General features: G+C 38.1%; 1 protein-coding gene across 1 annotated transcript in view; it reads left to right on the forward strand.

Annotated features, from left to right (window-relative positions):
• Nucleotides 1–27,492, forward strand: part of LOC148509478 (uncharacterized) — a 621,587-nt gene that overhangs the window by 551,110 nt on the left and 42,985 nt on the right. The window contains exons 67-75 of the mRNA XM_088443077.1: nucleotides 3,461–3,511; nucleotides 11,503–11,544; nucleotides 12,182–12,229; nucleotides 17,409–17,462; nucleotides 17,628–17,675; nucleotides 18,379–18,426; nucleotides 25,369–25,410; nucleotides 25,531–25,575; nucleotides 25,682–25,726. Coding sequence (XP_088299203.1) covers nucleotides 3,461–3,511; nucleotides 11,503–11,544; nucleotides 12,182–12,229; nucleotides 17,409–17,462; nucleotides 17,628–17,675; nucleotides 18,379–18,426; nucleotides 25,369–25,410; nucleotides 25,531–25,575; nucleotides 25,682–25,726 — 423 coding nt within the window. The remainder of the gene's footprint in view (nucleotides 1–3,460; nucleotides 3,512–11,502; nucleotides 11,545–12,181; nucleotides 12,230–17,408; nucleotides 17,463–17,627; nucleotides 17,676–18,378; nucleotides 18,427–25,368; nucleotides 25,411–25,530; nucleotides 25,576–25,681; nucleotides 25,727–27,492) is intronic.

Below are 27,492 nucleotides of genomic sequence, written 5' to 3' on the forward strand. Positions count from 1 at the left end.
AGTGCTTAGAAAGTTGGCAGGTAATCCAATGAGGATAGTGCCATAAAGGCCTAGAGAGAAAAGTATTTGAATGAAAATAGAGTACTTTACTGTTTTGAATGCATCAGAAAGGTCTAAAAAGACAAGTAGGGAGAAGTGACTATTTGGATTAGTTGGGAGTAGGTCACTGGTCACTTTACTGAGGTGAGTCTTGGTGGAGTATAAATGGTGAATGACCAATTTCTAATGGTCTATTAGGTAGTGGAAAGAGAAAAGGTGTGTTATGAAGTTGCACACAAGCTACTGAAGTAGTTAAGAAGCAAAATGAAATATTATTTCTTGAAGGTATGAAAACTGAATGATTGTATAAAGACTGTAGGGAAAATTCCAGTGGGACAAGTTGAAAACATGAGCAAAGAGCAAGAAAGCATTAGGGAGGGAGTGAGGAATTGAGAGGGACTGTATCAAAGGTATAAGTTAAAGGGAAGAGCCAAGTGCAAATACTATTTCCTCAGTAATGAGAAAGAAATATCTGATGGTGAGTAGGGAAGTGAAGAGGTAGGTGGCTTTGAAATGTTAAAGCGCTCTTGATTTTAAATTTGAGTTAGTGTCAAATTTGTTAGGAGTGATGGAAAAAGTGTGATTGGCAGAGAAGTTTCAAAGTGGTAAATAGGTGATGGGTATTGGCTGACAAGATGATTATTAAGAACTTCAAGTAGGTTATAATAAGAAGGCAGAGTAAATATGTAGGAAGTCTGCTTTGGACTTACATTGTTTCCTTTGGTGTTTAATCATGAGTACTGTATCTCAAAATCAGGCTCAATGTGTGGTGGTTGCAATTTTTGCTGCATTAAGTATAGTGTTGTACAAAGTTATTACAATCTCAGCGCAGGATAGTGTAATAATAAGTAAATGGAGTGGTAAAGCTGACAACACAAAATAAAGAAAAAACTGTGCTGTCTGTTTCACCTAAAGATGTGAGAATGGAAAATATTCAAATACTGTAAAAATGTAGCTATCATAAAAATCAGAATTCACCTGATAAATATAGAGTAAAGAACAATGTGGAAGGTAGCGCAATCTACATAGTATTGGAAGTGAACATCAACAATAAAATTATGGTGCAAATATGCAATCTCACACAATGGCAGATGTAAATATAATAGTGAATTTATTCACATAATACATAATAAAAAAGGGGGGTTTCATGCTGAAGAAACCATGATTAGAATAAAAAATATTTAATGAATGAAAAAAGTGAACAATGTCCCGACAATAAAAAATAATAAAAAATGGGTCTTCCAATAATCAATAAGTCCAAGCAATAAATTATAAGGTGTACACGTGTCCCGGGATTTGGTTGGATTGAAAAACACACTGGAGTTAAAAAGGATTTTGTAACCTAACCTGCAGGTAGATGAATGCCGTGTATGGTGTCCAATACGTTGCAAAGCCCTTTTCACAGGTGGTATCTCTTGGTGTCCAAAATAACTTGCAGCTTAGTGCAATCCACTTAGGGGTTCCTATTGTTTCTGTGTCCTTTGGGAGGGTGAGATGTTAGGACAAACGGCTAACTCAACATTGTTCCTGATAATCCAATGTGTGCTTTTAAGAGAAATCCTTGTTCTGTGTACAGGGAGTGACTAACGCGTTTCCCTGTATCCTACAGCTTCGTCAGAGGCTAAAATTGTGAGTGGTAAAAGTGAGACTGAGAAGATGCTGATAATTTGGTTTAGTTCATTTAGGTGTTGCTTTGTTTTGGGTACAGAGGTGTGTGGCATGCAAGATAAGCCAGAAGAAGAGAACGCTGTAGTTGAAGACCAGGAAAGTCAAGTTGGAGATTCAGAGATAGGAGTAGATGAACTTCAGGTAGTGTCCATCATGGTGGAAATGAGATCATGTATACTGGGAGAGTCTAAAAATTAAGTAAGCCACATTTCATTCTAAGTTGTAAATGGTGATTTTGAGATCCATACAATGAGAGTAGCATGTGAGAAAGTCAGACTGAAAAGTCATCATCGAATTTGGAGACTGGACCTCATTGGCAATAGTTGACAGCAAGATCTTGATGAAAAGGAAAGAAAATAATGTATAATATGGACTTCAAAGTAATATAAGGAGAGGGATGTTTATGGGGAAATTTCTCAGAAGGTGCAGACAGCAGAGAGCAGAGTAACATGCCTATTCCACTGCATTATAGCATGAAAATTAAATCCCTGAAAAAAATCTATGGGTAATGGAATTTCAAAGGAGGAGAATAAAGTTTTAGCAATGGAAATGAGTCTGACGTTGAAGCTTTAGTTGTACATAAATTTGAGTTTGTTGTATACAGATTTACAGTAGTAATACAGTATGTGCAGGAACAAGTGTGAAGGGGAATAGATTAATTATATTGAGTTTGGATGGGCTGAGAAATTTGAGGTGCAAGGAGGAACATGAATAGATAGTGAGAATTGTGTGGACCTAGGGTTGAGGGAGGTATGGTATAAGCAGCAACAAGAATGTGTGAATATAAAAAAGGACAAGATTAAAGGTCTGTGTAGGCTGTGGAGTATGAAACATGCTGGGAGCAAAACATTTTGAAAGTACAAAGAGGTTATTGGAGGGTAGTTATAAAGGTAAGAGTTGACCTAAAATGATAGATAGAAAGTGGATTGAGTTAAACAGGGAAAAATTGGGATTAACACAGGCATTGAGAGGTGATAGGGAGAAGAGAAAAAGATATGTGAGAGATGAGAGTACAGAGTATGTACATTTTAGGGCACCTACACGGTAATCAAAAGGATTGGCTAGATATGGCTGAATCAGACAGTACAAGGTTGGGGGAAGGTGCCATTTGTAAATATGGAGTTTGCTATACATGAGTATAAGAAGAAGTAAGATATTATACAGAATGTTCACTAGAAAGTATAAATACTTCACCAAACAATGATGAGTAATAGAAACTGCGTACCTGGAAGAAGGATGTGAGATAAGGAGTTCTGTAATAGGTTGAATGAGAAGTCATTTTGCTCTCAGTAAACTAGATTTAAATACATTATAGTGCCAGAATGATGGTAAGATTTGTCCTAAACAACAAGTTTAACAATCGCTCTGCCTTTAGAAATGAATCTTTATTTATTAGATTGTATGTTACCATGACTTAGATAGCAATTCCGCCTTACAATTTGTGATAGGTATAGCAGATTTGAAAATAAATTACATATATTTATCAACTCTATTTGGAGCAAAAGTGGAATACATTTGTATATAATACAACGTATTTTAAAATATGGTCATGGACAAAAAATACAGTCCTAAACCATAATTTGTTACATGTGTTTTAGTAATTTTACTTGGTTCAACACATACTGTTAAATTTTTAAAAACAAATCCTCTTGGTGTGATGTCTGGATATGCATAGATTTTTCAAGGATTGTTACCTTAGCAGTTATACACAATGAAACATAGCATTCATACAATAATAATTTTTTCCATACAGTAGAGATTCAAGTTAGTAAAAAGGAAATAGAGCCAACAAAGGCTAAGAAAGGTAAGCCTGTTCATGTCTCCCTGAAGCTTGCTGCTTGTGATCAACTGATACAACATGTTAGTGTCTCAGTCCTTACTTCTTCAGTGTTGCCAATGTGCTCCTCATTTCCCCAGCTTCACGGGTCTTGTTCAGATAGCAGGGCTGCTGTGTTGTTATTATTATTATTATTATTATTATTATTATTATTATTATTGTTATTATTATTATTCAATTGTATTTATAGGCTGCCACATGTGGTCCACAGCACCATACTGAGGGCAAAACAAGACAGAACAGGGTAAAACAGTACAAAACAATACAGTGGGTAAGACACAATAGTACTAAAATTTTCAACACAGTCACTGATGCAAAGGGAGCAAGCTGAAACCTGTAGCTATTGCGCCTAATACGGGTCTAGGTTATAGAAGTGGAGTCCAGGAGCAGAGAGCCCAAAGAGGAGTTGTAGAGTGTAGTTGGTGGACAAGAGAAGTAGGTAAGGAGAACAGGAAGGAGGAGTGCCCTGCTCATGATGCTTACAGTCTAAAGGAAAGGGAGAGACAAACTGCAAACATAAGGAATGAGCAGGGTATGGGGAACTAAGGGCCAGAGTGAGAGAATTAGAGGGTGCTACAGCAGGAGGTCACCAACATGGTTAAGTGGTGGTTGGATATGCTTTTATGAACAGAAGGGTTTTCAGTGCCTGAGGGTTATGTAAGGGAAGGGGAGCCAGTGAAGGGATTGGCAGAGAGGGGAGGCAGATGTGGAGTGGTGGGAGAGCAAGATAAGTCTAGCTGCAGCACTGAGTACAGATTGGAGAGAATCAAGATGGGAACAGGGGAGCCCAGTGAGAGGAAAGTTGCAGTAGTCGATGTAAGAGATGGTTGGTGAGTAGACAGTGAATTTTGTGGTATCCTGGGAAAGACAGTTTCTGATGCGAGCGATGTTGCAGAGCTGGAACCAACAGGTTAGGGCAAGAGATTAAATGTAGGGGAAAAAGGAGAAGGAAGAGTCAAGAATGACACCCAGGCAGTGGAGTTGGGGAACAGAGGAGATAGTGTTGTTGTTGACATTGATAGAGAGGTCAGGAGGTGAGGGGACTCTTTATGGAGGAAAGACAATGAGTTCAGTTTTGGCCATGTTGAGTTTGGGAAAGCATTTGGACATCCATGAGGAGTGGGAGTTCAGTGTTGTCAGCATAGAGGTGATACTGAAGGCTAAAGGAATCAATGAGTACATCCAGAGAGGAGGTGTACAAAGAAAAGAGTAGAGGGCCAAGTACAAGGGGGAGGTGGAACCAGAGGTAGAGACAGAGAAGGAGTGGTCAGTGAAGTAGGAGGTGAACCAAGAAAGGACAGTGTCAGAGAAACCCATGGTCTGAAGTGTGCACAGTAGGAGAGGGAAATCCACAGTGACAAAGGCTACAGAGAGGTCCAGAAGGATGAGGAACGAGAAGTGGCCCCAGGATTTGGCTGAGAGATCATTGGAGACTTTGGTTAGGCCAGTGTCAGTGGAGTGTAGGAAGTGGATGCCAGATTGGAGAGGATCAATGATAGGGTTATTGGAGAGGTAGCAGGTGAAACAGCTGTAGACAAGCCACTCAAGTAATTTGGAGACAACAGTGAGAAGAGAAATGGTGCAGTATTAGAGAGTGAAGAGGTGTCAAGGTTGTTTTTTTATTAGAATGGGTGAGAAAAGAGCAAGTTTGAAGGATGAAGAAAAGATGCAATTGCAGACTGATAGATTGAAGAGGTGAGCAAGGTGGTAGCAGTCAGTGGGGGAGAGGTAACAAAGGAGGTCAGAGGGGATGGGATTCAAAGGACAGGTAGAAGGAGGAGAAGCTAAAATACAGGACAGGACTTCGTCTTTCATAGGGAGGGAGTAAGAGCAAAAAGGTAGGTGGCTAGAGGGAGGGTAGAGTGTGTGATAATGGCAGCAGAGAAGTGATGGGAGGAGGAGATTTCCAGATGGATGGCCTTGATTTTAGAGGTGAAGAAGCCAAAGTCAATTCTGGTTTAAGACTTTGGAGGAAACAATTGGTGCAGGGCTTGGGCTGATGTGATCAGTGGTTATATACCTACAGTATGTGTTTTTCATTATATCCTATGTTCTGTTTGTTGCCATAGTGATTGATTGGCTTAATAGCATTAATTGTACTTAAGTGTAATTAATGTATTGGTAAAGTGTGTTATATGAATTTATCAGTGACTACATATAATTTAGATATTTAAGTTGAATTCACTAATAGAAAATTAGTTATTTAGTAACTGCATATAATTGAGAGTTCAAGATAAATTAACATTTTATGGGTACAGGGGCGTATCTACCCATTGGCTAGGATGGTACTCGCCAGGGGCGCTGGCCAAGGGGGGTGTCATCTGGGGGTGCCACCCATGGCCAGGGGGTATAATCAAGACAGGGCCACTAGGACTGCAGTCTCAGGTATGCCCGGTGGCTCGGTGGCTCCTCTGTGCAGCAGCAGCGATGAGGCACACATGACATCATGACGTTACGCACGTCTTGTTAAAAAAATAAGCTTTATTTATTCTATGTACCAGGCAGCCACCGGCAAGCGATGGTGGCTGCCTGGATTTTGACATCTAGGAACTTTCGAAATGTCAAGGTCTGGGCAGCCACCATCGCATGCCAGTGGCTGCCTGGTAGGTTTATAGAATAAATAAAGCTTTTTTTTTTTTGAACAAGGCTCGCCTGACGTCATGTGTGCCTCATCTCTGCTGCTGCTGCAATGAGGAGCCGCCGAGCCACAGGCTGAAGTTGGTAAGTATTTGTGGGTTGCGGGTGGCCGGTAGCTGGATGGTGGGAACCAGGGACTGGATGCAGGGGGCCAGGAACTGTAGCCCCACTTTACAGGCTGGCTAATGGCTGGGGAGACAGGAGGGTGGGTGACTGGGGAGACAGAAGTGGGATGGTGGGGCTGGAGAGACAGGAGAGGGATGGCTGAGGAAACAAAAAGGGGGCTGCCTGAAGAAATAGAAGGGGGTGCTGGCTGATAAAACATGGGGTTGGCTGGGGATACAGAAGGAGGGCTGGCTGTAGAGATGCTATAAATACAGAGTAATTATTCTGAAAATATGGGGGGAGGGGGGTGCCAGACCATTACTTTGCCAGGGGCGCTTGGACCCCTAGATATACCCCTGTCTGGGTATCATATGTTATTGCATAGAATAGATGCCTGTTCTATATAAAAATAACAAGACACCTGGCGCTAGCAGAAATACAAGAGACCAGGCACACCGGGAGGGGCATTTTAGCGTGACTGCAGCAAAGATGTATAAGGACACATCTATATATTAAATAACAAGTTTCCTTGCCTCCTTGTCTCCTGATGCCCTCTTTACCACAAAATGTTATTACCAATTTGCATGACACTGACAATATTTGGTTGTTACACTTATAAAAAAATAGCATATACCATTGGGGATCAACTTTTAAAACTGAAATATGTATTTTTCTTCCTGGGCGATATAGCTACTGTATGTTAGTCATTATTTAAAGTATGTATTTGTTATTACTATGCTCAGCATAATATCTCAACTAATTCAGGTGTAAATTTCTGCAGTTGTACTAATTTCGTGAAAGTTATTATGGATAGAAATTATAATACTTTGTTCCCTACTGGCCATTAAGGAAAAATATGTATAGTTGCAAACTACTAAAACCCCTAAATGGCCAAAAAAAACCCACAGGGAAGTGGGGATTATAATGTAAGTGGTGAAACAACTTTTCTGTTTGTGATAGGTTTTAAGTTGTACCAATCATGAAGGGGTTGTGTGCTAGAATATAGCACTTTTGGAAGCATATTATTTTTTAGACTCTACAGAGATAAAATATAACAAAAGAAATCAAGCACACCAAATAAACTCACAGCAACTGTATGAATGCTTTATGACAGTTCCAAAGAACACATTTGTAATATCTAATGCAGCATGAAATCTTATGTATTTATTTAAATACTTTTCTTGACACCCCTTAATTAAACCATTTATTAACCATAAATTATTAAGATTACTACTTAATTTCTGCTGTAGCTAAGCTTTATTTTATCCTGTGTACGATATAATGCATAAATGATTTGGTTTTCAGATACACCAGTGAAAAAGCATTAGAATCAACTAAATAATAATTTTGTTTTTGCATTTTTGTCACATTGAATAAGTAGCCTCTTGAGGCCATTGTGTAGGACTTAAGGCCACACAGGAATCATTAAGTTACAAATCTCTGTTCTCCTTTTTCCATATACACCCACTCTCTATATATGGGTAAAAAGTATTTGGACAGCCACCGATTGTGCAAGTTGTTGCACCTTAAAAGATGAGAGAGGTCTGTAATTTCCATCATAGGTACACTTGAACTGTGAGAGACAGAATCAGAACAAAAAAATTCCGGAAGTCACATTGTATGATTTTTAAACAATTTATTTGTACATTCTTTCGGAAAAAAAAGTACTTACCTTGACAAAGGGACGTTGGGTGGTCCCAAAACGTTGGTGTCTATCATGGATTTGTAAATATATATTTTTTCATGGAAATCTCCGAGTGCCACTGTTTGTGTGTTGCTGCTTTATATATATATATATATATATATATATATACAGGGTGCCCGGGGCATGAGCGTGCTATCATGCCCCTCCCAAAAAAGTGTGTGTGCTATACAATATACATACATGGCAGGGTCACACATACATACATACAGGGTCACACATACATACAAACATAAAAACATACAGGAGTGGTCACACATACATACAGGCAGGGTCACACATTCATGCATACATAGGCCCACACATACAGGCAGGGTCACATACATACATACACGCATATATACACACAGACATACATACACATGCAGGCAGGGTCACGCATTCATACATACATAGACACACACATACAGGCAGGGTCACATACATACATACATACACACACACGCAGGCAGGCAGGGTCACACATTCATACATACATAGACACATACATACAGACAGGGTCACATACACACACACATACATACATACATACATACACATACACACACATACAGGCAGGAAGGGTCACACATACAGTACATACATACATACAGGCAGGAAGGGACATCCATACAGGCAGGGTCACATACATACATACATACATACACACAGACACACATACACATGCAGGCAGGGTCACATACATACATACATACATACATACACACAGACACATGCAGGCAGGAAGGGTCACACATAGAGTACATACATACATACATACATACATACAGGCAGGAAGGGACACACATACAGGCAGGAAGGGTCACACATACATACACACATACAGTACATACAGGCAAGAAAGGTCACACATACATACACACTTACAGTACATACAGGCAGGAGGGTCACACATGCACACATACAGTACATACAGGAAGGGGGTATTAGACATAACTGGGGTATAACCTCTGTTACCTTAATGTGGATCCTGCAGCCTCTTCCTCGACATGCTGCTGTAATCCCGCCCCCTGCTGGGGTTAGATGAACATGTGCTGAGCTCCACCAATCAGGGCTCAGCACAAGCTCCTCTAGTGATGAGGAGTCTCTCACTAGAGCAGGAAGGCAGGACAGGAGCTGCTGTTGCTGCTGCAGACCCAGCAGGCTGTCAGCTTCTTGACAGCTGCTCCAGAGTCCGACTGCAGGGCACCCTCTGGTAAGTAAGACACCTGGAGCTCACACTCCAGTGGAACCGCCCTCCCTATGTCCCTATATATATATATATATATATATATATATATATATGTGTGTGTGTTTAAATGTAATATATATGTTTGTTTAAATTTCCCTCTCTTTCTCCCTCTCCCTCTCTCTCACTCTCTCTCTCCTTTTCTCCCCTCTCTCTCTCTCTCTCCCTCTCCCTCTATTTAGGTACAGTCCCGCCATCCCACTCGCGAGCCGCAGGGTTGGGAGAAATCAATTTCACTGCTGGCGGGTGAATAAATGCCGTGCGCATGCGCACAGCATCTCTTCACTGTGCAGGGAGGGCCTCGGGGAAGCCCAGCATCTCCAGGGATGCTGGGCACGCCCTTGTAGTGATGTAAAGGGGATGTGTCTTACCACGCCCCTTTTTTGGGGTGACCGCTGAATCACCAATGTTGGGAGGTATGATCCTAATAGTGAATACTTATGTCCCAGCTGCTTGTAGCCATGTCATGCTCCTGTGGGTGCTTCTCACATGCTAGACACCCAAAGAGATGCAGCCCTGTCCCTAATAGTCTGTGGCCACACCCCTCCAGGGGGGCCCTAGGAAGTTGCTGTACCAGGGCCCAGGATTTCTCTTGGCAGCCCTGTTTATAAATTCCATTTCATGGAATTTATAGCCCATGAATAAAGTTGGGATAACAGTACTGTATGTTCAGTTTGCTGTGTTGTGTCACTGTGAATCCTGGTCAGAACACTGAAAGCAAATTCTGCTAGTGAAATGTAAACAATTTCATAGCCATATGCATAATAAGATAATATTCCTTGGAACAGCTTCAAGACTTTTGATAATCTCATTATACAGCTTTTGAAAAGGAAACATCAGACTTTTCTCAGAGTGATACATACTAAACTGACATTCAATTCTCTGACATATTGTGGAAGAAATGTTTTAACTGTACTAAATGTGACTGTTGGCTACAATTCAATTTAATTAGTATAAAGGATTCAATGGTCAATAAACACACTGTAAGTCAACATTTTAACACTAGTTTTCTACACTTTGTATTAACTCCAACATTGGGAGTGGGTAAAATAGGAGTAGTGGAATAGACCAGGCAGGTATTAACAGTTTTATAATGTATGCATTCAAATTGTCGGAATTCACAATGTCAACCATCAGAATGTCGACATTGTTGTGTCGAATGGTTCTGAATGTTGATATTCAGCATATGGACAACAATGTTCATAATGTTGACATGTTCATAATGGCAACATACACCATATTGACATCCAGCATGTAGACATTGACAAAATGTAGACATGTTCAAAATGATGACATTATGCATGTCTACATTATGAAGATATCAATGTTAGAGTTAGGCTGCAGTTAGGGTTATGGTGCGTACACACTACACGATATGCTCCCTGAGCGATATCGTGTAGTGTGTCCCCGGCAGGTTGTGCTCAATATCGTTCATGACATTGAGCACAGCTGCTGAATGATGTCATTAACGATATCGTTCAGCGCCAAGCTCTCTCCCCCATTCCCCAACATGCCACAGATTGTGCTGCATGTTCAGGCGATGGACAATGTCAGAAACGACCAGCGGTAGTGCGCATCGCTGGTCGTTTCCGACATAAAAGTGCACGATTTGTGCACGATTACTGAGCGATTGCACGATTACGATGTCGTAATCGTGCAGTCGCTCAGTAATATCACCCAGTGTGTACCCACCATTAGGCTGTGGTTAGTGTTAAGTATATATAGAGATTTGAGTTAGATTAGTGTTAAGTAGTATGGTCATAATTCTCACCATTGATGTGCATAGTGTCAACATGTTGAACATAGTGAAAGTCAACATGTCAAATGTTGACTTTTAGACCCTGTCAATATTAAAAATATTGACATTCAGACTGTGTTGATATGCTGGATTTAGACTTTATGATTGTCAAACTCATATACCACACACCTTTATAATAGTAATATATTTTTAGTAATTAACTGTAGTAATATCTTGCAGATAAGCAAAATGTTCAAAACTATTCAATGTGTTCACTTTCACGGCACTTGGTTCCAAATTTGCATGTTTTCCTGGTGAAATTTAGTTACCCCAATGACAGCATATGAGAGAACAAAATTGACCATCATCATCCCAGTTCTATTTCATAGACTTCCATTTATCTTTGATAATATTATATTTGTCAATAGTTAGTGTATGTGTGTTTGTATAATACAGGACAATTTTGTATTCAATGAAAACTATGAAAAGGCTGCAAAACTATGTTTGTACAATATTTTGCAGCATTATTTTTCATTATTATTTTTTAGAGACTCTGGAAAAGGCTGAAAAAGAACCAGAACAAAAAAAAGGTAACCAAGTTATTTATTTTTAATTTTTCTTGGGCCTTTTGATCAATCTACCTAAAATGGAGGGAGTGTGATACATACATATCACAGACTCAGCACTTGGAATGTTTTCTTTACTTTTTAATTATTCTAGAAATTGCATTCAAAGGGAAGCATAATTCAATAATGGAACCACTATGAATATATAGCTCTACAACATATCCATTATAACTATGTTACAGAGTTAGAGACTTAGGAAAATAAGAAAAAAAATCCTCCTATTCTGAATAAAAATAGCACTATCTAAGTGTATATTGCCATACAATAAATAAAAAAAATACATTAATTTAATATTTTGCTATAAAAAGAGTAAATCTGATTTTCGCTAGACTGAACTTGTTACCTTCTTGTACATTTATAACTATTTAGAGCAGCAGAACCTTAACAAACTACAGTATAAACCAACAAAGCAAACTAAAATGGAAATATAAGTGTGAAATGTAGCTCTATTTAAATACAAAGTAATACATATAACCTTGTAATTTGGTGTTGTGTGATCTGCTCTTTATGTCCCCTACCTGTGTCTCAAATTGACATATCAGGTATCCAATGGTAACTACTGCCCTACATTTATACTATATTATGGTCATTTCAATTTCAGAGGCACCAAAGAAAAAGCAAGAAAAAGAACCTGCAGGACCAAAGAAAGGTAACTAATGTTAATAATAACTGTAATGAATATCCCACATCATGCTGACACAACTTCAGACAATGTTAATATTTTTAAAGTTATGCAGAATTTAATTATATCACTGACATGTCTAAGAATTCTTTCCAGGAGAACCAGTGAAAAAACATGACAGAATGTCAGCAGAACCAAAAAAAAGGTGGTCGTTAAAATAAGTTGTATTTACTTTACAAGAAGTTACAGTGCTTGGCAGTGGAATTAGTATTCATTTTTAATACATTCAATTCAGCACTGTGCACCTCAGCTGATGCTCATTAGTGATAGTGATACAGATAATACAGATATAGCTTTATGCAACATGTTTGGAGAGAATTGTGGGAACTGATCCTGGCCACTCTCTAATTACATATCACTATTACTTAGTGGATATTTATTATTTTTTTAGCATTTATAAAATTGTTTTATGTGTGTCAACATGTCATATTTATTCAGCATCTTTTTGAGATGTTGTAATATCAAGTGTGGTTACATAGTTAAAATATAACACAAAATGTTATGTCATTGATAATTTTCAAACTCGAGAAAAATAGCATAAAATAGATTCAAAAGACTTACAAAAAGTTTTAATTATAAACACTTTAGTATACCTATTAAAAATGTTGACAAAGTTACATGTTGTTAAAGGAGTAGTACTCCTTTGTGCAAGCTAGCTAGTTACGCATCCATTCTCCTTGTGTCCATTTGATGGGACAACTTTAATATATTCCGGGTTCCTGCCGTACAAACAGATTGGAAAGAAGAGGTCCATCAGTTATATGAATATAAATCCAGTTGTGGTTAGTAAAGGTTACAGACTCATGTTTTTCAAGCAAATATCCTGATTCTAAGTTAGTATAGGATACTTCATTGGCTCTGTGCCTGACTACTGACTACTGACTACATAACGCTGTGGAGTTGCAAAGAAATAAGATTTAGATACAAATGAGTTTTTATTTTCTTATATGATCACTATTTGTGCCAATGAGCTTGCTTTGTTAGAATTTAGTAGGTTTGATCTCCAAACCAGACAGCACCTTATTTTGCAGATGGAAGGTAGAATAAAATTACAATGCTGCTTTTTTCTTTATGATCTACAATGTAACATAATTATACTATTTCTGCATGAATAATTTCATCTTAGGACCATCAGTGAAAAAACTGAGATAGAGGTAAATAAAACAGAAAATTAACTATATAGACTATGACATTTTATTTCAGCAGTTTGTATAATATACCAGATGACTGGTTAACTGAACTGTGTAATTTTCCCCCAGCTTCTCAGGTCCATGGCTGAGCCTAAAATCCATGTAATAGCTGTTAAAGCAGTGTTTAATAAATATGGTTACAGAATTTATTGGCTGTACTTTCTGTTAATTCAGAACCTGAAGTTGCTATTTGCATACTGAATGGGAGTTTGAACATCTCTCCCAGTTATCACTGCTAGTGCTGACATTTTTATCCTCTCCTTTGCTGATTGCAAGTACTGGTTGGATGCCTGGGAAGAAAGGATTTGGAATACATAAGGGGAGGTGTGCCTGAGAACAGAGGTTGTATAAAGCCTGAAAAACCATTAAGAGGGTTCTGTAGGTAATGCTCTTGGAATCCTGTATACTAGGTCCATGTTTATCAATATTATGTACATAACACTTGTATCCAATGTCAATAATTTCCACATTTAAAAATGTATGCAGAAAAACAAACAATACCAAATAAAGGTACATACAAACACTTAGAACTGTATTTTCAAAAAGGTACCCAGTTTGAAAAGGTTTAGTTGGATACACCATACAATCCACCACTAGTTCCCTGTGTAATAATATGATATGTAGAAAGTGGTTACTCAAATGTTGTGTGTTATTAATATAAATTGCTAATAAGTACTTATGCACATTTAACAAAGTATGTAACTGAAATATTATTTTTTGTAAAGACATTAGCAAAAGAAATAAAAAAAATACCCTCAGGAAGCTAACCCTATATAAAGTATAGCCTACAGTTGGAGGAAGGAACACAATATAAAATATGATACATATCTATACCATTTCTAATTTAATTTTAGAACCATCAGTGAAAATAACTGAGAAATAAGTGACTGAACAAAAGAAAGGTGACTATATTCACAATTGCATTTTGCTAATGCACTGTGAATAATATAAGAGTAGGCTTATTAACTGAGCTGTGCAACATTCCCCCAGCTTCTCATTGATTACCCTTGTCCCCCTCAGCAAGCAGCTTCGAAAATAACTAGTATTGTGTATGCTGAACATATCTGAGGTGCACAAGGTCATACTGAATCACTCAAACTGCCAATAAATTTACTCAAACACTTCAGACTAAAACATTTTTACATTTTAGTTTTTCCTCTTAATGCTACACGGTAATAAAAAAAAAATCTAAATCAATGTAAACATTTTCTTATTAAAATGTATATATGATTCTAAAGCATAATAAATGTATTTATATTATGTACAATTTAAAGGAAAAAAGGTACCACAAGAGACAAATGAGTTGAGCTCTGTGATGCTCAGGTGGGATTAAACAAAGCACTGCAGTATAACATAATAGAACAGATTAAAATAAGATATTGTAAGGGATGTAACTGCTAAATTATTTGTAAAGTGTTTTAGTAATTCTACATGGACTGACAAATTGGCCCTTGTGTAATGAGATGAGAAGGAGAGTTTCAGAAAATATGTGCAAGTTCTGTAAGTTCTTGTAACTGGAGCTAACAAAACAGGTGCTAAAGGTGTATTCCACTTTAATTAAAGAACTGTACTTACAGTTTTTCTCTTAATTTCCAATAACAGCACTGTTGTAAAAGGTACATTGCCTGGGAGTCCCACTAAAGTGTCCAAATTCATGTATGTAGCAAATGAACTCTGCAAATTACCACCTTAGAGAAGCATGCAAACACACTCCTGAGTATAGATCAACAAGTGAAAGATACAAAGTACATTTTTATTTTTTTAACTTAAAACAGGGGTTAGGTATTCTGTTAGTCTGAGAAGATGGTGGGATAAGGCAAAGTTGTGAGTTAAAGAAAGAGATGATTAAATGGCACTTAAAGAAAAGTCAATCCATTTAAAATGGAACAGATTATTTATTTCTTAAGGGCAAACCATTTTATAATTATTAGTCTCATAAATACTTCATTCATATGTCAGTTGGCCAAGTTCTTACATATTTATTGAAACTAAATCAGGCTATGAAGTCTTCTTCCATTTACAGATGTGCTACAGTGACACAGAAACAGCCATGTTATCATCTTCTTCAAAATTCAGATTTTCTGTTTATTTATTAATTTGCCTGTTACCACAATACTGAAGCAAAGAAAGGTTGTAATAGAGATGACCAAAATTTTCAAAAGTGTTCCCCTGCAATAATTGCCCTTTTCTTCATTTGAATGCAGAATTTTTCACATTTCTCAATCAGAATTAGGTTTAATTGTAGTACATTATCCCAATATTTTTTGTTCCACCTATATTTTACAGTCTGACACTAAGCAGACTTACAGAGCAGAATAAATTCACACCACAAATGAACATGTTAGTGATATACCAACAATTTAGCTCAATATTAAGCAGTTTAAAAGCTATAATGTTTATAAATATGGTCAAATTTAGCAAAACTGTACCATGGAACATTTTCTTTATTCAGCATGTGTTACATTATAATATGGTCCAATTTTTAAAAACACCTAAAAAGGGAAAAAAATCATAATACCATGAATGATGAATTCATAAATATGTTATGATATACTGAAAGAAAAGGAAACAAGTAGCATCCAGTAGTGAAGTATTTAGCTTTGATAAAAACACTAATAATATAATAAATAATAATATAATAATGATAAAAACACTTAATAATATAATATTAAGTGTGCCAAGCCTCTTACCAAAGAAATTAAAAATATTGGTTTACAGTATCTCATTTCACTCTAGGAAGCTTTCTTTGTAGATTGACAATTGGTTCGTATAGTGGCTTCCACATGTGCCAGAAAAAGCTTCTTCCAATAGATATACAAAGATAATAGCATAATATTGTAATTATTTAATGCTCATAAGGAAGATAAGAAATACACTCACAATAAAATATATATAATCACTTATCTGAATTGAACCAAATGCTGGATGATGTTAATTAATTATCCTAAAAGCCACTTAGGGGAAATGGAATCAGTATGTAATGTCAGCGGCTCATTCATTGGATGAAATACTGACACTGAAAGCCTGAACGGTCTACATCCTGGCAAGGGCTAGTAAGTACTCTAACACTCCCCTGTCCCCCACCTAACCCTAACCCTCTCTTAGTGCTGTCTAACCCAAACCTAACCTGGTGGTTCCTAACCCTAACCTCCCCCCAGTGGTGCCTAGCCCTAACCACCCTTTCCCACACCCTAAACCTAACCCTCCTAGGGGGGGCACCTAACCCTAACCTCCCCCCCAGTGGTGACTAACCATAAGCCCCCTTCCCCTAGCCTAACTCTCCCTGGGTGGGTGCCTAACCCTAAATCCCCCAAGGGGTGCCTAAACCTTACCCCCCTGTGGCTAACAGTTTATAAGCCCTGCTTACCTTCGCCGCCCATCAGGATTTTGGCATGGGATTAAAGAAAGGTGTTTGGATTTCAATGTCTATCTTTCATACAGGGTCGGGCTTCCTTTGTCGGGATTCCAATGGCTGGCATTTCAGGCTGCCATTAATCTAACTACATCCCAGGAAATGGGTGTGGTTGAACCAGAGATACAAATGTCCAGGTTCATTCTTGGTTCCTAGAGCACATCTGATGGATTTCATCCAGGGTTTTATTTTCAAAGGTTGGAGTCTCACAGTGTATTGGAGTGTTTAGTGTATTGTTGAGGAGGAGAGTTTGCATTGGTAGCTACTGATAAAAAACTACTATTTACATTCATATGCTGAACAGAGTAGAATAGAGATGTATGTCCAGAAACACTGTAGAAACATTTTCTATTTATCTATTTTTTTAAGAAAGCAGTTATACAGTATAAAATATTCTATAGATTGCCATTTCTTCACTAAAAAATATTTTACAGAGATTCCCAAGAAAAAAAAGGCTAGTGGAGCAAAAAAAAATAACTTAACAATTAAATTACTTGACATAACAAATGTAACTTGTTCTGGTATGACATCTCATTATTTTTAGGGATATCTGTGAAAGAACAAGAGAAAGCCAAAGAACCAAAAGAATCAAAGAAAAGTATGTTAATAAGAAAAATATGATATATTTCTGAGGAGCTATATTTTATATTATTAGGCTCTTGTTGACTGTGTGGCAATTGCAAGATGTCCTAGTAATCTATGTAAAAAAATTAATTTAGTATATGATATCCAATCATCAAAATATTCATATTTTCACTGTAAGATATACCCCTGAAAAAAACAGAAAAAGATTCCAAAGACCCAAAGAAAGGTAAATACATAAAGATTTAATAATTATGGTTATAATTACGTTTGTAAGAGGGAGGAGAGCATTGAAAGGGTAATATGACAAATTATTGTCCGTATGTGTATTGTGCTTGTTTATATACTGCTTACAGTAGATAGTTACAAAACATACAATGTTGTAGTAAGCATCATATAATAATCTGTGAAACTACATTATATTTTACTTTGCACTCATTGGCAATCTCCATTAATGAAAAAAGCATACATCCATCAGAAAAATGAAACCATATAAATTAATTTGAACTAAAATCTTGTTTCATTTGTAAAAGGGGAGCAAATTCAAAGTAGAATTAGCATATTGTTTTTGATCATTACATTACATTACATTACTCGGCTATCTCTTAATTTTGGGCTATGAGATAAAAATGTAAAAAAATAATTACACCTGGTTTCTCCATATGATGTATTCATTGTATACAACAATGTAAATCTTTTCAAAGCAGCTGGAAAATCAGGAAATAAAAAGAAATCTTAGACCTTAGCTGATATTTTAAACTGATATTTTATATTCACATTGAATGCTTTTGTCAGTACAGACTCCATAATAAATACAAAATGTAATTGTAGAATACTTTTCTTTATAGTAAGGTGTTATTACAAATATGTGCTGAGTAGAAAAATTACCAAAAAAGCAAAATATACCAAAACATATAATTTTACTATTTTAGAAACTCCAGAGAAAAAACAAGAAAAAGAATCAAAACAGCTACAGAAAGGTATATATATATATATATATATACAGCATAACTATTTTTGGAAATGGTTTAGTGCTTTGGCAAAGGTACCTAAGTATATGGGTAGAACGAGAGCAACAGGTAGTTTACATGAAATAATACATTGTCAAGAACAATAAATGCAGTTATGGCTTTCACTTTCTATTACTCCAAATTGCTTATGTATATATATATATATATATATATATATATTACACAAAATACAGATAGCCTCTCACTTACTAGAGACACCAGTGAAAAAATATAACAAGCCAGCAGAACCTAATACAGGTAAATAGATAAAGTATATTATCCTGTCTTAATTTTAAATAACAATTACTGAAATTTGCTGTAGATTGACTATCACTCATTAATAATTTCCTTTTCATAAACTCCAGTAAAAAAACATGAAGAACCAACAAAAGAAAAGAAAGGTGACACATTCATTACCTTACATTTTAAGTTGTGTGCAGTAAGACAGAACATAAATTAGTTGCACTATTGCAAACATTAATTCCTTAAATAATATGAATATGATTTGTCATATCCCTTTGGACTATATTTTTACCTTAACATACAGCATAACAGCTAGCACAACATGGAGGTAGCAAACACAAGCAAGTAAAAAATTTGGATATTCCAGTAACCCTGTTGGCTTGAGGGAGAGAGAAAATTATATTAAAATCTCTATTAATGCACTAACCTCTGTCCATGCTTCTACCAGTCCCCATAGCAAAATAGCTGTAAAAATAGAGCAAGGTGGCACAGATGCACAAGGCACTATAGTGACTGTAAATGGTATTCAGCCCCTTGGACATATTCACATTTTGCTACCTTACAACATGGAACCATTGAGGATTTAATTTCAATTCATTTCAATGCAACCATTTGTCAATTTTAATTAGGAATAAAACTGAAAATTAATGATTGCATTATTACACACCTTTCCCCTTTTTTAATATTTGGTAAAAGTTCTCTGGGAAGCAGTTATAGCTTTGAGTCTATTGTGGCAGGGACAGCAGGATTTTACTGGTTTAAATGTGGAACAGCAGTTGAACATCAATCCAGCCCAGGTTTTCTTTAAGGTCAGAGATGAACTGCAGCTAGGCTGATTAGTAGCACCTGTTAGCTAGCTTTAGAAATGCTGTTTGTGCATAGGGATGATGATCCTGATGGTGAAGTAGTCACCCAGGTTATAGGCCCAGGGGTGATTAGTGTTAAGGATCCTGGACCTGTGAGTCCACTAAAGAACTGTGTTGCTATTTGGAAGATTTTGTTTACCAGCCTATAACATCTTGCCTGTGAACACTGCACTGTCCTGAATTCCTGCCTGTGGTGAGAAAATAAACATCTGTTGGATTTTACCCAGTCTATGTGATTCTTGTCACATTTGGTGCCCGAACAGGGACCTTGCTGGATACTACTAAGCAGCAAGAGCCCAGATATAGTGACCATATCCACCCACAGCAGCAGTGAGACTTATTGCAGGACGCTACCCTCTGCACAGTGGCTTGTTGAGTCTAAGTCACATTACTAGCAGCTGGGTAGGTGAGTGTAGCAGGCCAGCCATAAAATGGCAGTTGTTCACAGTGATAATCTGTCCATGTGTATATGCAAATTGTGCACAATATAAAACTGCTTAATATCTATGTATGGAGCTGGGGTCCCAGGGAATGTAGTGCAGTTTTAAGGGAAGCCAGCTGATATAGATTGCTGGGAAGCTGTCTTGCAATAGAGTTAATTAAGCCTGCTATTTTTGACCACAAAGTGGAAAAGCAGAGTAATATGGAGGAAAATATGAAAGTGTTTGCTGAATTGATTGTAGGGCAGCAGGCTCTGGCTGCTGGGCAACAAACTGAAATTCAGTTATTACATGCAGAGTTAACTGAAATGAGGAAAGGTGGGCATGAGCAAGAGATGTTACAGAAGCTTGCCCCATCTGATGACATTGAAGCTTTTCTCTGCACATTTGAGCATACTGCTGCACTTTTAACATGGCCTGAGGAGGAGTGGGCTGCCAGACTTGCTCCCTGTCTCACAGGGGAACCTCAGAGAACATATTTGTATTTAAACGTGACTGAGACAAACTCCTATCCATGCCTGAAAAAGACCATACTCAGCAGGGTTGGAGTGACTGGCCCTAGCAAAGCTCAAGAGTTTCAGGAACAGCTACTGAACTCATCTGAGCCTCCAAGGGTTCAGCTGGACAAATTAGCCAGGCTGAGTAAGGCATTGTTGCAGCCAGATAAAAACTCTGCCCAGGGTATAGTAGAGGTGGTGGCTTTGGACCATGTTGTGTGAGTGCTAGACCATGTGGTGCAACAGTGGGCTCTACAGGATGATCCTCAAATGTTTGAGGAGTTAGTGGTGGTGATTGAATGGTACCTTACTTTTGGGAAGTTGAATAATGCCAAGCAGAGGTTCCAGCCAGTACCTAAGCCTAGAACCCAGGTCTCAGTTGTTAAAGCCAACAACCCACCTCCAGCTGTGTGTTTTGACTGTGGCGAGCCCGGTCATTTGCGCTTGGACTGCCCAAAGCAGAGCAAGCTGATGGACTGCAGTGCTATTAAAACAACTCGACAAATGGTCAGCATGGCAGCTGGAAGCACTTCTCCAGCGCAAACCACCTTGTTTTGTTTAATGGTGCGAATGGAAGGCTGGGAGGTCTGGGCCTTAGTGGATACTGTATATAGTAAGGGAAATGGGGAAGGAGAGATTGTCGCACTGACCGAATATCAGTATAGAAAATGATTGAATAATAAAATATATATTAAAATCTGCTGTTCCTTTAATGTCACACTACTAATAGTTATTTGTACGTGGCGGTGCTCACTAGAGTTAGGGTATTGAGGTTTCAAAGTGAGGATAGAGAAAAAAGAACTCTGTTAGGTGAGCACTCAGAGTGCTCACCTAACAGTTCTTTTTCTCTATCCTCACTTTGAAACCTTAGTGGATACTGGCAGTGAATTAACCATAATCTCTGCAAACCTGGTTCCACCTGGGACTGATCAAGTAAAGATTATATGTGTACATTGGGATGTAGAAGAATGCCCCCGAGTGCACCTCCTGATAGGCATAAAAGGGTGATCTCTGAAGGTGGTTGCGACAGTAGCTGCCAGACCACCCTACTCATTGATCCTAGGTTGGGACTCTCCATTATTACTAGAGGTGGTTACTTGGCATGATGACAGCAGACGGTCCATGTTAGAGATGTCCCAAGAGCCAAGCTCTGCTGTGTCCAAAAGTTTGGTGGTTGTAACACCCTCCTTGGCCAGTGAGCAGCAGGAGGGGAGTGAGACCAAGGCACAGTGGGTTCCCATTGGCAAGGAAGTGTCTTTACAGGACTTCGGCCAAGATCAACAGAATGATGGGAACTTGATAAATACATTTGAAAATGTTGTAGAGATAAATGGTAGAGTAATCAAGGCTTTACCAGCAGAAGGTGTACCATACTTTGCATTGAAAAATGATTTGTTATATCATGTAACATACAGTATTTGCAAGGTAAGAGAGTAGACCAATTGTTGGTACCCTGGGGTACGAGCAGTTGATGTTGAGGGCAGCTCATACACACCTGTGGGGTGGCCATTTGGGGGAGGAAAAAACTCTCCAGCGTATTTAGTTAAGATTTGATGGGACCTGTAAACTACAGGGTACGACAGGAGGGTAGAAGGAAGGAGGCACAAATTTATCATGTAAATCTATTAAAACCTTGGAAAGAAAGTGCCAGTCAGCTGTCTTTAGTGGCAAAGAAAACCCCAGACTGTCAGGTACCAATGGATGTCACACACAGTCTTAGCCAAAAACAGGAAGTGGTGAGCCTAGTATCAAAAAAACAAGATGTATTCTCTGCTATTCTGGGAAAGACCCAAATTATACACCATGATATTGTTACTCCTGCCAGGGTGATAATAAAGCAGAAACTTTATTGCATACCCGAGGCAAGATGGGCAGTGGTAAAATGAGAGGTGGAGGAGATGAAGCACTTGGGGGTCATAGAGGGGTCAAACAGTGAAATGAATAACCTCATTGTGTTAGTGCCCAAGCCTTTGAGGGCTTTAAGATTCTGTAATGACTTTTGCAAGTTAAATAAAGTTTCAAAGTTTGACTCATACCCTATGCCCCAGGTTGATGAGCTGGTGGAGAATCTAGCAAAAAGCCACTATCTCACCACTCTCAATTTTACAAAAGGGTATTGGCAGATTCCTTTGACTGAAACTGCTAATGCAAAAACAGCCTTCTCTACCACAGTGGGTTTGTTTCAGTGCAAATGCTGCCTTTTGGTTTGCTTGGAGCCCCAGCAACTTCCAGAGGTCTATGAATAAGTTGCTTTGGCCCCACAGGGAGAATGCAGCTGCATATTTAGATGAAATCATCATCTCTAGCTCTGACTGGGAGTCACACTTTCCAAGGGTAGAGGCAGTGTTACAGTCTTTACAATCTCACGTGAGTTTAGGCATGTGTTTCATCTCACAAAGACAAACTTGAGGGAGTTTGGAAGTGAGTTCTCTGTTTTCACTGTTAAAACTCATGTACCTGTAGTTTCACTACAAAATACAATAGTTTGCTTTGATTGTAAACTTTTTTACCCCCGTACCCACAGCCCAGGGGTGCGGGGAAAAGCCCCGGGCTTCAGACTAAGCCTGGGGTTTCAGGAGAGGGAGGAACCCTTTTCTTCAGGGGTCCCCACCTCCCCTGAGATCCCTGGCTTGGCCTGACTGGTTTGGGGTGAGAATGCTTTGGCCCTGAAGACCCAGTAATATGGTCTCTGTGCTGTGGCATTACACCTTGGTCGGTTTGGGTCAAGTGCTGGTTTGAAATATAGGGGTACCCTATGAAATTTTTTACCCCTTAATTTAAAACCAGGACTGGACCTGCAACCTGGTGCTGGTTCCTAAATTACAGTGGAACCCTACTCATTTTGTTCCCCATAATTTTAGGAACCGGGACTGGCTGACAAGTCTGGGGCTGGTTATGCTTTTGGGGGGGGACCCTGCATCATTTTTTTATTATATTTTAACCCATTTTTTACAGGTACAACACACAAGCAGCTTACACATATCTCACTGATATGTATGTGCAGGCTGCTTGCTCAAGTGAGGATGGCAAAGAGAAAACACTGCAATCTTGGATGAGTAATCTCAACTAAACTCACAATTAGGGGAAGAAATCTCAATCTTCTTCACCATCAGAAAACTCATTTTCAGCTATACTCACTTCTTGGTATATTTGCAAGTTGAAAAATGGAAAACTCACCCGAGTTTTGGCGAAGTATAGAGTGTTTAAAAAAAACAAAACTTGACCAAACTCGATTCTTTGTAAATTTACCCCCAAATGTCTCAGCTACAGTACATCGGGTTGAATGGTGATAATTGATGGACAGCAATTTTTAAATGTTTCCACAAATGCTCTAAGCTTTGACAAGGCCACTTCAGGATGTTAAATAATTGGTGTGAAGCCACCCCAGTGCAGCTTTACTGTAAGGTTTGGTAATTGAAATGTTGGATGATACATCTTTAAAATCCTAGCACTCATGAAGATTGCAGAAAAATGTCTTCAACAATTTCTCTGTACTTTACCCCATCAATGGGATTTCCAGTCTCTGAAGAAGCTTCACACCTTCATAATATGATGCTGCCACCACCATATTGTTATGTGTAGTGTTAAGTTTGCTTAGTGATTTGGCTGAAGAGTTACATTTTGGTCTAATCAGACCATAGAATCTTCCTCCATATGGTCATGTCTCCCACATGCCTTTGGAATAATGGTATCTGGGCTTTGATGTGAGTTTGTTTCAACAAGGGATTTCTTCTTGCCAAACTCCCATATAACCCAGATTTATGAAGCATGTATGTCATTGTTGTCCTAGGCACAGTTACTTCCATCTCTTTCTGGATTACTTTATTCCTTTAGAGTTACTATAGGTCTCTAGTTGGCCTCCTTTACTACAGCTGTTCTTGTTGGACACTCAGTTTTGGAGGATGCTCTGTTTTAAGCAGATTCACAGTTGCTGCATATATTGTCTATTTTTTATGGTAAACTTTTCTTTGCTTTGGGGTATATCCCATATCTTAGAAAAAGTCTTGTACCCTTTCTCAATACTCCGAAGGACCTTGTCCCAGATCTGTTTGAACATTCTTTTGTTGTAATTTTGTAGTCTTTGCTTGGATATACACTAACCAAGGGGAGCTTGCAGCAACAGGGTTATTTATACCAAAATCATTTGACAAAAAGTAGCTGAACACAGGTGGACACCAATGAATTATTTATGTGAAAATTGTTTACTTCAGAGAAAATCTTGTAGCACAGGAGTGAATACTAATGCAATCACTTATTTTCACAATTTTTGTCCCTAATTAATGTTGATAAATAGCTGGAGGCCACAGGAATTAAAAGTGTGTAAGATGATGAGAGACTGGGTAACATCAAAGGCAGCAGAGAGAATCAGCATGGAGAACTTACAACTTGTAAATCAAATCTAACCTTCCTCAATCACTTTGGCTTTCCTGACATGCAGAGACCTCTCATGCTGCAAAGGAGATCTCTAATTAGTGCACACCCATGAAATGTAATTTAAATGGACTCATCATGCCTGTGTTTGTCTAGTCACCCCCCTTTACCTCCCCCAAGAACTGACTACAGTACATGTCCCTCACTTTGCAAGTGAATCCTCTGTGCGAGTGTGATCGCAATTCAATCACTGCACTGCGCAGTGCAGCATTCGCACATGAGCAATGGTAAATAATTGATAGATCTGCATAAATATCAGCATTATGTCAATCTCAAAATCAGGCCCTAAATGAGGAAATTGTTGATGAAAGTAAGCTCAGGTTAGTGTAGAGAGAAGAATATGATGATTTCTGCAGTATTGTTCAAAACTGTTGTTATATTGTATATCATTTACACAAGTTGTAGGTTAACACTGACATATAATTTACTTTTTAGAGACACCAGTGAAAAAACAAATACCAGCAAAACCTAAAATAGGTAACCAGAGAAAATGTCTCACCTAAACTAAAAAAAAACAAAACATCTTGCTACAGTATATATTAATTTATCAAAATGAGCTATAGATTGCATCTCACTTATTAGTAATTTCCTTTGCAGAGACACTAGAGAAAAAACATGAAGAACCAGAAAAAGAAAAGAAAGGTAATACTGATTATTCAATATAATGAAATATTGAATCTACCTGTTGGAAAAAAGCATTCATGCAAGATGTAGATTACCACTTGCTCATTAGCATTTTCCATTGCAGAAACACCAGTTAAAAAGCGGGAAGAACCAGTAAAAGTAAAAAAAGGTAAATACACTGTTTAAATTATCTTATTTGTCATGTTTCTGGACTATACTTCCTAGAACTTACATATAACCAAACTCATTGCCTATCAAATTTGACCCTACTTGTTTCTTGCTCTACTACAACTGAAATGTGAAAGAGGGACTCTAGGTCCTAGCACTCAAATATTGTCAGGTCTATTACCAAAGATATTCACCAGTGCTTGGATCTCCCTTAAACATGCTTCAAAGCCACTGTGTCAGACTTGCCTAGCTGCAAATTGCATATCAGCATTAATCAGAAGGATTCTAAGTTATATATTAGTGCCCAGACCATGACAAATAGAAAGAATAATGGGGATTTTTTGTACCTAAAATAGTACAAATTTTTTACATAAATAATACTTTTTGATTCTAGAAGTATGGGAAAAGTGGCTTAGATGGCGAGCAAAAAGTGGGTCATTATCTTGATTAATAGGCTGAAAGAAACATGTAGTTGATTCCAGAGCCGTAACTAGACTTTTTGGTGCCCTGTGCCAGAAATAGTATTGGTGCCCCCCCATTTTTCAAAAAGGGACATTTTGCACCCAAAAAAGGGTCACAGCCTCATGGGGAAGGGTCAGGAAAGAGATATGAGAGGCCAGGAGATGATGTGGATGAAATAAGAAGAAGCTACAAGTGAGAATGATAATAAACAGAAAATTGACAGGCCTGATCAGCGCTCCCTGCCCTGCGGTGCACAGGCCTCACTACCCTAGTTACGGCCCTGGTTGATTCAATCAGAAAGACAATGGTTACTCCAGTGCTAATATAAGATAAATATGCAAAATAACCTTAGAAGAATGCAAATGTCCCAACCTTGTGAATCCAATGGTCCCTATCAATAGTATAATAATTGTCCTGAATGTATTCTTCTTTTTTGGTCAAGTTGATAGCATGTATCCTCAGAGATCCTCCTGCACAGTTTCAGTTAGCAATGGCATCATCTCAATGCACATTAATGTGAGAACCAGGGGTACATTTATTAAATGATAGTTTTTAGAATTGGAGATGTTGCTTATAGCAACCAATCAGATTCTACTTAAAATTTAATTAGCACCTTCTAGAAGATAATAGCTAGAATCTGATTGGTTGCTATTGGCAACATATCCACTTCTAAAAACTAGTAAAATTATCCCTCAGATTTTTAATTTAAGGAATATCAAGGACAACACGTTTTACAGTAAGATTAATATCTGATAGCATATAAGTGTAATTTTGAAATGTACCTATTGGAATGCCAAGACTTCCAGATCCCTAAAAACAAGATAAGGGAGCACCAACTTAATATTGAGATGAAAGATTTCCATAATGTTCTAAATAGATATGACTTTAATTTGTCTCCCATTTATGAGAATGTATCAATATAATTTAACCAGTCTTTATACTCAGTGTTGCTATCATTGCTTATAATATTCAGTTAGTTGACAATAAATTCATTAAACTCACTTTTCACCATTCATGCACATTTATAAATATTTGAACCCCACACTGACATGTTCTTGTGATGTTTATATGATGGGATCCAGTCAGGATGTGGGCGGATGGGATGCAAGACATCAGTATACTGACGCCGAAATCCCAATGCACGTCAGAATGCCGACTCCGGCATCCCAAAGGGATTAAGATATTGACATCGGCATCCTGACCACCGGCATCCCGAAGGTAAGTATGTGGGTTAGAGTCAGGCTCGGGATGTGGGGGTTAGGTTTAGGGACCTGCTGGGGTGGGTTAGGCACAGACCAGGGAGGG

The sequence above is a fragment of the Taudactylus pleione genome, unplaced genomic scaffold, assembly GCF_031769625.1.
Source record: "Taudactylus pleione unplaced genomic scaffold, aTauple2 ptg000326l, whole genome shotgun sequence".
In the NCBI taxonomy this organism is placed as follows: domain Eukaryota; kingdom Metazoa; phylum Chordata; class Amphibia; order Anura; family Myobatrachidae; genus Taudactylus; species Taudactylus pleione.